At 47.0% G+C, this 11291-nt stretch overlaps 1 protein-coding gene across 1 annotated transcript in view; it reads left to right on the forward strand.

Moving 5' to 3' along the window:
* The window catches only part of LOC108579280 (protein turtle-like), an 89840-nt gene extending 82643 nt beyond the window's left edge, over positions 1-7197 (forward strand). The window contains exon 17 of the mRNA XM_017942788.1: positions 4952-7197. Within this exon, the coding sequence (XP_017798277.1) occupies positions 4952-6143 (1192 nt within the window). The 3' untranslated portion in view covers positions 6144-7197. The remainder of the gene's footprint in view (positions 1-4951) is intronic.
* The last annotated feature ends 4094 nt before the right edge of the window (positions 7198-11291 follow it).

Consider the following 11291-nt stretch of genomic DNA (forward strand, 5'->3'; position numbering starts at 1 on the left):
TGCGTTATTTTACGTACATCGTCGACACGTCGAATTATCCCCTTTCGAGTTCTCTCCTCGTGGGCTTATCGCGAGGGTGTCTTTCCGTTCGCCTATCACAAGGGGTTTTAATCGTTGATCCATCCACCGTGAGAATATCACGCAGAGTTGCCACGCACCGATGCGTTTCATAGTAAATCCGCCGATGGAAATACTAATGTTTGTATTAACGTAATTAACGCTTGCACGATATTTACGTGGATAATATTAAATCGACCGATTAAGTATCGCGAAAACAACCGCGGTGATCCTTCTTCCTCCCCGCGCTCCGCGCGCTTTCGACGTAAGAATTCTCGTTCCTCGGCCCGTTCGTCCCCTTCGTGATAAGCCCTCCGCCGCACGACGGAGTGTCGTCGAACACGAACGAAGAGCATTTTTTCGCGTTTTTTCTCTCCCCCGGTTGGTTTTCACGAAGTGAGCCGATAATGCACGTTTTATACCTACACGTATATCCAGAACGGGCTGGACGGTTCAGCCACTGCCAAGATTATCGCTCCCAGCTCTGGATTCGTAGCCGTGCAGCGTGTGATTTCTCTGATATCGATTGTCGCGCGTATTGAGACGGGGCCGGTTCTCAGGCCGCCGGCGTAAATTGTCGGACCGTGTCGAAGGAGTGTACGCGGGCTACGAATACGGAGCTGATCGAAGTTCGACGATCGACGTTAGAGGATCGCGATCAGAGCAAGGATCAGAAGAGAGCCAACGCGAGCTATATAGAAACTATTTTTTTTTGCCGGGGATCGAGAGACTTGCGGAGAGAAAGAGGTCGGAGGAGCGGTCTTTGAGAAAAACATAAAAATCGTAGACGAAGAAGAAGAAGAGGGGGGGGGAGGGGGGAAGTGGAACGAATCGAACGTAAGTTTGGCACAAAGACACCTCCAACGAGAACCTTTCGTAATTATCCGTCTTTCTCTCCCTCTTTCTCTCTGTCCCCCGCCGTTTCTCTCACGAACGGCAAATCGCGATAGAACGAGAGAAAAAATATGACGTGGAAGAACGCGGCTAGAAAAGCGAACAACGAAATGCTAAAAGAAAAAGAAAAAGAATAACGAGAAAAGGAAGAAGAGCTATAAAATGAAAAAAGGAAAAAAACGTGGGCATCTCTTGTCCTCCTCTCTCTCTGTGTTTTCTGTAGGTCGACAAATCTAAACGCGTGCGGCGAGTCAGTCTCGACGCTGACCCGTTGCAGCCCGTTGAATCCGCAACTACCACCACCACCACCACAACCTCTTCATCAACCACCACTTCCTACGCAAGTAACCACCCCCGCCACTGCCACCTCGGAGCCGGTCCACGAGCAGGCCCCCCCGAACCGTGATCGTGACCATCACGCACTCCACCTCGATAATCGAGATTACGAGAGCGTGTTTATCATAGAGAGGCGGAACAGTAAGCCTAACCTCCGCTAGCCACACTGAAAATAAATCAAGTACTACCACTGCTACTACTACTACTACTACTACTACTACTACTACTGCTACTACTACTACTAATACTGCTACTACTACTACTACTACAACTATTACTGCTACTACCATCACTACTACTACGTACCCGAGACAACGATTGCTCCCGAGACCACGAAAAATTAAGAACTCGCCGACGGTATACATGTATGTGTTTGTGTGTGCCTGAAAAAAAGTAACACCTTAATTGCCAAGGAAAGAGAACCGAGAGAAAATCCGTTGATCGGTCTCGATCTTACCGATCCGATCGATATACAATCGGTGGTTTGTCGTTGATCGAGCGAGCGAGCAAAACGCCACTTACCGCTGGGACTTGTCCGTTACCAGTACTACCTATTACTATTACTACAACCTACCTACTGTACTGCTACCACCGCTACTACTACTACTACTACTACTACTACTACTATTACTACTACCACTGCTACTACTATTACTACTACTACTACTACTGCTACCACCACCTACTTACTACTACCCACTTATGCGAGACTACAGCTCTGCAATGTTACCTGCTAGGACCTACTAATCTACCACTACTACCATCTACTACTTAGGATGATTGTCATGACTGTAGATGAGATCAGCAATACAGGCAATACAGCTAGGAGTCACACTAGTAACATCCAGTCAGTACCCTAAATACCTTCGTTCGGCGGACTTAGGGAGTACATAGATAAGAGACGAGGCAAGACGGTAGATTGTGTGTGTGTTTTTTTTTTTTTTAACATACAGTAGCTGAAAGATTGAAAAGAAAAAAGAACGATCGCCGCTTGAACGCAACGTATTGTTGACAAATTTCGGACGCGTTGCTTCTTTTGCCGATGAATGATTCGAGGTTGGCGAACCGAGGCTAGCTCGTGTCATTCCGGATCGAAATTCTCTCTGTCTGTCGATCTCTCTCGTATTGCACCTTAACATGTGAACCGTTGTATTTGCTCATTCTCGATCTCGCCTCGACCAACAATCACCGTAACATATCTCATAGCTGAAACTTGTTCGTTCACCTTTTTTGGTTTCCTTCTCTTCTATCTTGCCAGTAACGTAACAGTTCTTCTACGCATACTATCGCTATCTCCTTCTCTGTTTCAAACCCCCTTTTCTCACTCTTTTCATTCACTCCTCTCTGTCGTCCACTTTGCTCACTCAACTCACCATCTCTCGTTCACGTTCACGAGTTTGCAGTCTCTTTGCCGTCTCTCGTTGTGCCACTCGCTCAATCGATAGACGATTAGTAAGACACGAAGCGAGTCGATGGTTTCTCTTTTACCACGTTGGTCGAATTGAACGGTTGCTGCAACAATCGAGATGGAAACCATCGAGATCGCTTCGATTTCTTTGCTCGTATATTCAAGTAACCATGGATCCCGCGCAACGTTTTTCTATCAGTAGATGCACCGAACTGAGATACTTCTCTTGTTGAAGGTTCGATCGGTAGCTTGCTTCATTTTTTTAAGAGTATCACGGATCGATCCTTGCAGACGCTGTTCCTTGTTCCGATCGTTAGATACATATCCATCGACGATAATTGCAATTAATCACTTGCAAGTATCGGTCCGCGTTGTTTATTCTCACCTTTAACCCTCTCTCTCTCTCTCTCTCTTTTTCTTCACACTATCGATCTCGATCACACGAAACTGTCGGAGGAAACGGGTATCCCATTTAATGGGGTTTGTTTGCCCGTTTGCTTTTTCAACTTTTTCACTCACGTAGCATGTCACGCTTCACCGAGCATGACGGGCAGAAGAAAACAGAAAAAGAAAAAAAGAAACGAAAGAAAGAAAAATGCAATCGAACCGCCTGCGATAGTAATCACAAGAGGGTGCTTTTCCATCGATCGAAATTTTTTAACCGAAACTTCTTGTATTCTTTTTGCTGTTTCCAGTCTATCGATATTAGACGAGCCGTAAAAAGACGCGTTCACACTCGAACACTCGGACATAAGCAAAGAAACATAGGTAAGCCGCTCTCACTGCGGCTCTACCCTCTCAAACTGCATCCAGACACGATTTTTATTCATTGTATATTTCATTGTTGATCGTTCCTTCCTTCTTTTATTTTTTTTTTTTTCTTCTTTTCAACACACACACACACGAGAGAATCGTCATTTGTGCGAGAACTTTGCTCAATCTCCCCGCTCCCACGAAACATCGACCCGACCTTCTTTGTCTGATTATGCTTAAAACTCCCCTGCCCTCCTTTCACCGTCGATCCGATTAACATTCGTATACTTTGCGCAACGTTCCGTTTTTCTCTTTGTACTCGATTATCCGTGTAACAACCATACCTCCTACTTTCTTTCGGTTATATCTCTTCTTTTACCGAATCGGGCCCATTGTTCGTCGTCGCCCATATCTATACGTATCTTCGATCGATTGCGACGTTTTATTTTTTCCGTCTTCTTTAAGTCCATTCCGTTCGAGAACGCTCGAGACGAAGGTGAAAAAAAAAAAAAGAAAAAAAAGAAAAGTGAACGCGACCATCCCATGGGAACACGCGTTATCTATTTGCTCCCTAAACACCACCGCCTAGAAGTAACGTTCGGTTATTTAGCGTTATATTTCTTATCATTATCGCCACGATATTGTTTTTTGTGAATGTAATCGTTGTGTTACAACATTCTCTCTCCCCCATCTTTCCTTGCTGCCGGACCCGAAGGAGGAGAAAAGGTGACGAGTTTCGGAGCACCTAAATCCACGATTGCTATCACTAAGAAAAAAAAAAGCAAAAAAAAAAAAAATATAACAATTGGGCAAAGAAAAAAAGAAGAAAAAAGAAAAAAAAATTTGTTTCAAAAGGAAAAAAGATGAAAGAAAGATAAAAAAAAAAGAAAAGAAAGATCCACTCACTGGCAACGCCCACCCACCCACGATCCACCGTCACGCCCGACCACTCGTGCACCGGAATGCGCATGCGCATGCCTTCCCTGCCTGCATCCACATTATTCGTTATTATACGTACACGTAATTAATTCTTAATGATTATCTCGTACGTTTAACCTGTTACGTTCATTTGTTTACCTAGCTCCTTGTGTTCCTACTTTTTTTTTTGTTCGTGTTTTTAACGTTGCGTGTTTTTTACGTCGTTGTTGCACGTTCCCGCTGTGTACGGCGACCGATCAACGTCGTCGAAGGAGACCAACGAGCAATTCTTTTTCACGCTATTCGCTGAAGCAAATGAAATTCGACGTTACGTTGCCTCTGGGTTGTTCGCTACGTCCACGGAACCGAATTAAAACTGTCCAGAGAAGGTAATTTGAAAGTTGAACAGCTTGTAACAGCTTCGACTCGTTAACGAAGAGAGAATGATTCTCTGGAGGTAATTTAATCCGGTAGCGTGGAGAAGGAAGTTCCGCGAAAGGACGTCCTCCAACCAGGTTGATCGTGCCGCCCTCGCCAAGGATCACCATTGCGATTTCTCTAACGCTCTGTCTGTCCTACCTGTAGACCTAGAAAAAGCCGAGTACCAGGTCTAAATCTCCTGCGGGAGATCCTGAGCCCGGATACCCCGGACTCGTGCCGCGGCCGACCGCTGGGTAAGATTTCGCGCGCGGCCGACGGCCGCTTCGTGGTGGCAGACTCCGTGCTCAGCTCGGCGAACAACAGCATCCTGGACGCGTCGAGCAGCGACGACGGTGGATTCCTCCCGAAACAGCGGCTCAAGTCCTCCTGGCGTCGACCGTTGGTCGGTACCAGTCAGCTGAGCCTTCGTTCGGACGGTAGCGGCGTCTCGATAGGAGGGCTGCCGTCTATCCATCAGCACGGGACAGTGAACTCGTTGGCCAGGATAGCACCAGCCATTTGCACGATCTCATCGCCGAGGTTTCTCGCGAGTTCGCCGAGTGGGCCGCAAGTACCTTGGACGCCTTTGTACTTCAGCGATCTGAGCTCGGTCAGGCAACAATCGTCCGGAGAACGTTCCTTTCCCACACCGCCGGATTATCTACAGCTTCGCAGCGTGCATCAGCGGTACAGCCAGGAGCTGCCCTCGTTGAAGGCGATCCACGCCGAGTCTAGGAGGTTCGTACCTGTTCAACCGTTGGCCACGTCCTCGCCGCCTCAGCCCGCAGGTAGGCCGAGGGCTAGGCTGCCGCCTAGACACGCGAGGCACGCGAGGTCCGCCCCGGAGCTGGCTGCTTCGCCGGACCTAGAGACGTCGCCGGAGAGTAGGTCTAGCAGTTCTGGTTTCGGCAGCAAGAACACCTCTCAGCAGAATCAGAGCTCGAGGAGCGGTAGTACAGTGGCCGAGTGGAGACCACCGCCTTACAGGCCGCCCCCGCCACCTCTGGTCGGCAGGTGGCTGGAGCTTCAGGATCAGGCAAAAGTAGGGCACACGCATATACAGAACGCGGTTGACGCTGGCAGCGTGGACGGGCATTACGAGTTCGATCCTGTCTCGTGTACGCCGACACCAACCTCAGCTTCTACGCCCACCAGGGAGGAGAGGCCGCCTGTGCATCAGATTCACGCAATTCACGTGCCACACGTTCATCAAGTGCACACGGTTCATCATCAGACGCCGAGGTACACCAGGGACAACATCGAAGCCAGGGTGCAAGCTATGAAGGCCGAGTTTCATCAGTTCAGACAACGGCAGGCGAGGAGGAGGCAGAGCGCGCATCTCGAGAGCGCGTGTTGACGGCACTGTTCACTAGTACTAAGATCATCGTTGGATTCATTCCGTATATAGTTCGATCATCGGATATCCGCTACGGTTCGCTGCTTCTTTCCACGATTTACGCTGGAGCACTTTTGAGAATGGACCAAATACGGCGACAGAGAACCCCCCCCTATGGGATTAGAAGAGAGAGAAAGGGGAAAGAAGTAGAAGAGAGCCGAGCAAATCCCGGCTGTGACGAAAGCGGACGTTGCCGTGATTATCATCGGAGACCAACTGTTTAAAGCACAACGAGGATCATCGTACGCGAATATTCCAGTGTAGGCAACTTCAAGTCAATTCTATCTGCTGGGCAACCATCTCTATTAAAACAAACTAATAATAATAATAATAAAAGCTCCATGCGTCAGCTCAGGATACATAAATTTCGCCAACGCGAACGACTAACGTAGTAGAACTATACGTTAAGAGGAAGCGTATCGTCGGAGTCTGTTCGTTGCCGATTCGAGGAGAGCGAGAAGGCCAGATCGACGGGTTCCAGAGGATCCAGCGACAGACGATAAGAAGACGGTTCGAGTTCGACGATCGTTATCGGTCGTATCCCGCGTGTACCAACCGACGCCTACGTCCAATTCGGAGGACCGCGACTCTTTAGCGTATAACTGAAAATACTTTATCGAGTAGAAACGAGAGAGAGAGAGAGAAGGAACGGCGTGGAATCGGGGAAGTTTCTCTCGAGAAATATTCCCACGGTGAAAAACCTGCTATCTTCTTCCCATTCGGAGGAAGATAGGCGATCGATTGCTAAATATTCCCGACTGTGGGCGGATTAGGTGGAAAGGATCGACGTGGAACTTGTAAGAGAAAGTTGACGGCATGATACTCCCAAAGAAACTGTACCGTGCTCCGTATACCTTTTAAAGAAAACGACACACACACACACACACACACACACACACGCGAGAAAAGAAAACGACACGTAAGATTAATCTTAACCGTACACTTGTAAGTAAGTAATTAAAGAGAAAAAGAAAAAAAATGAAGAAAAAAATGAAAGCGATGCAAGAAAAATAATTAAAAAAAAAAAGAGGATAAGAGAAGACTCACACACACGTACACAGAGAGAGAGAGAGAGAGACACACACACGCGAGTAAGGTAATCGAAGAATAAAATCTACACATCCGCACACACACACGAGAAACTAAGAATAAACAAAGTAAAAAAAAAAATGTTAATTATATCGATGAGCAATGGACTCGAGAAAACGTGATATTAGGCCGAAGCTTGCCTGGAGATTGCTTAAGGACTCACTCGTACTGCACTGCCTGTTTAGGGTTTCGCTAGCGACCCAACATATTATCGGCACAATAATTTTTCTTAAGCAACGTAAAAACCGAGAGATAAGTAAGAAAAAAAAAAGAAAAAAAAAATACAAAAGTTCTTTGAATCTACGCGCGGTCGAACGGCCAAACGAGGCTTTTGCGTACACGCCACCACCGCCACCCCCACGCGAATATATCGCGAAGTAAAACCGCTCGCTCGCCATCGTATTTCTTTATCCTCACGAGCACACACACGCAGAGACAGTGACACAAGCAAACGAACACGCACCGATCGAGGTCCTACTTTTACTCGACACGAAAAAGCGAACTTTTCACCACGCGAAACGCTTTTCCTCCCACGAACTGCCAGGCGAACGATCAGCTCGGGACGACGATTGATTATTATTGTTACTATTACGATTATTGTCATGATTACTCTTACCGTTAGTACACTACGATTATATTCCTCCCCTCTGTACGTTCGTTCCGACGGAAAGGCGGTTTCGCGCGGCGAGAGGCGCGCTCCTTCGCGATCTACGAACGAATTCTATTTACGAGAGGAGGGAGAACGGGAGAGAAAGTGGTGCACTCGCGTGGGGAAGCATCGCCGATCGATCGATGCCATGCGGAGATCCGTGCATCGCGGACAGAATAGCAATTTACGTACGCACGCGTGAAAGAAGATAAAAAGAAAACACTCGTATCGACACTTGCTACACACAGACAGACACAGGTGACACACGCATACGCATGAACAGAAACGGATGAGAGAGGAAGAGAGAGCGAAAGGGTTGCACGAATGAGAGAGAAGACACACGCGCATATTGTTACACGAGGACGAAAAAGAGAGGCGCTCTTCGAGGCCCATTCGTATCAAATCATCTCGAGTCGAGGTCGAAGCTCGTGAAACGGCCCACAGAGTGTTCGAGTAATGCGAGAGAGAGAATAAAGTTATACGGGCTAAACTTGGATCGAGTGTTGAAAATGAACGCGACCTAAAGAAACGAAAGAGGGAAAAGAGAAGAAGAAAAAAAGAGAGAAAACGATGGCTAATGTGTAAAAAAAAGAAAAAGAAGAAAAAGTTTCCAGGATGAAATCAATACGTGTATACCTTCGATTCTAATCGGTCAGCCGCTTCCTCTTCTGTTGTTCCACCTTTTCACGTGTTTCTTATCATTTTCTCGACACACGCGTTGTATCTTCCGTTTGAACGTGCTCGCACACGGAGAGAGCAGCAGCTGCGCGATTGCAGAGAATCGAATACTCTCGGGCCGCCCGGCGCCGCGCGATTTCCCCCTCGACGTCTCAGCATTTTACTTTTTTTTATAGTACAAAACACTTATATCGACGAGACGCCGTATGAAGCAAAGCGAGAGTCAAGTGCAAAAAGCGACGCGGACGCTGTCGAGGCAGGACGCTCTGTATAATTTTCGTTTAAGATGTATCTGAATGCGTGCGGCGCGGTATGACTGTTGTAAATCGTGCGTGCGTGTATGTGTGCGTGCGTTTGCGTGCTGCAGAATGACCGAGCGAATGAGAGAGAGACGGAGGGCAGGTAATTGCGAGAGGAACTGACGCGACGACACTGAACGATGGCTGGAATAGAGAGAGAGAAGTATAGAGAAACGCGTAAAACGATCAAATCGTGCGACTATTTCGCGGGATACGAAAGCAAGAGCGCGAGAAAGTGTGAAAGAGGGAGCGAGGTGGAGAGTGTGAGAGAGTGTGAGAGAAAGAGAGGTGACGCGAAAGAGTACCAATATTCTAAAGTAATTCTAATGATTGAATTAATAATTTGATAATTAATTGATATTGTACACCGCAAACGACGTAGCGTGTAGCGTATTAATCAACGAGAACGACGAACGCGGCGACGATGAATCCGTTGAATTATGTACTATTTACCCGGGAATTAGTGGAGCGAAGGAGATACGCGAGGGGCACGCGTGATCGATAGTTGTGCTGTTGTACCATAAAGAAAGAGAGAGAGAGAGAGAAAGGAATTCGTCGAATATTAAAGGCGCGCCTCGATCAAGCCCAGTGTGCACGATCCACGCAGTGCCGTCGTAGTAAACGACCAACTTGTCCCTTGCAATTATTACACTCGAACGAGAGAGAAAAAAATCAAGCTCGAATACGCTGTCGCCAGATGTAAGAAAGAAACGAAAGTGAGAAAAATCGATCGAGCAATCTTTTTGTACGTCGAACGGCCACGATCGATTCGAATCATACCGCACGTTTCTTCGGCGACGCGAAGCGTTCTCTCGAGCTGCGCGGACGAGGAAAAGCGCGCGCGGTACCGCGTGGAGAGTGGAGAAACAAAGGACGACGTCTGACGGAAGAGAGAGATTGAAAGAAAAATCGGGAACGTCGATCGATCGCCTTCTCGGTGAATCGACGTTTTCACCGATCTTTCTTCGTCCTGTCCTTGGCCCGAAAATGAAAAGGAACAAACGAGAGAGAGAGAGAGAGAGAGAGAAGAACGAAGGAGGAGAAAAAAAACCAACCAATCGATATAGGCATATAAGTAACGTGTAGATATATCATAGTTAGATACAACGATCTCAAGAAGACGCGTAATAGTATGGACGATCGCGAAAGAGGATCGAGAAAGAGAGGGGAGAGAAAGGAGAAAATTTTCGGGCATCCACGAGAGAAATCGTTCGATGCCCAGGAGTGAAAATTTCGACGCGTAATCGCGCGGCACGTATTGCCTCGAAAGTCGTGTAAAACAGTCACAGAGATGTGTATACAGAGATCGAGACGAAGGATCCGATAATTATAGAACGTGAGAAACGGATTAATGGTTTCGCGCGATCACGTGTTAAGTGAATAATAATATGGTTGAATCGTGAATTCGTTCGTGTAACGTTCGTCATCGGCATTTCATTATCGATAACTTTGTTTTTGCGTCTGTTCCTTTCGTTCCTGACAAAAAGAGAAAAAAGAAAAAAAAAATGAAAAGAAAAGAAAAAAGAAAAAGCCTCCTATCTTCTTCTGTCTTCACTTCTATATCTCTGACATCTCCTCTACGTTCTATTTCTACCTAACGTTATTACTTTTTCTACCGTTTACTCAAAACACCGACACACACTTTCCAGTTTCTTCTTCGTCTCTGTCTACCTCGAGCCATCGTCACGGCTTTCTTTTTGCGTTCGTGATTATACATACAACCTTCGTCGCGTTATTTATTTAGAGTTCGAGCGAGTATGAACTTACCGCCGGATGTGGAAGAAATTAATTTAGGTATTCGCTCTTTACGTACCTGAAAGCCATCTTCTGGCATAGCATATTTTTCAGAAGTCGCGAAAAGTGAAATTTCTCATCCCTCGGTATAAAAGCAGAACGTTCCCGCGAATCCGTCGCGCGCGGCTGCGGCTAACGGAGAAAGAGAGAGAGACTTATTCGCGATCACGCGTTAAACGATCGCGGCGTCGGTGGACGGTATCGATCGAGCGGTTTGTCGCCGTTTTACGTTACGAACGATCGCCTATTTCACATTCCGTGCTACGTACCGTTTCTCTGGTCCGGGTGTTTCAAGTCGCGGTAACGCGATCTCGCGAAAATCTTTCGGCAAATTTCGCCTGGAACAAAGAAATAACACTTGTTGTCAGAGAGAGAGATCTCCTGTTATTCGCGTACCAATGGCTCTCGGGTACTATTTCTCACCGGTACTGCGATCTTCTCACTTCCATCACGGTACATACCGCGTTCTTTCGAATGTAAAACTTGTTTCGATAGCCGGCACAATTCGATCGGGAAAGATGAATAGAGAGTGGAAACGAGAGATCGACGTTCTTTTTTCTTCTCCAAGATGAAAATAGAAGCGATCGTCGCAGTTCCAGG

This window comes from Habropoda laboriosa, unplaced genomic scaffold, assembly GCF_001263275.1.
Source record: "Habropoda laboriosa isolate 0110345459 unplaced genomic scaffold, ASM126327v1 scaffold64, whole genome shotgun sequence".
NCBI classification, from domain to species: domain Eukaryota; kingdom Metazoa; phylum Arthropoda; class Insecta; order Hymenoptera; family Apidae; genus Habropoda; species Habropoda laboriosa.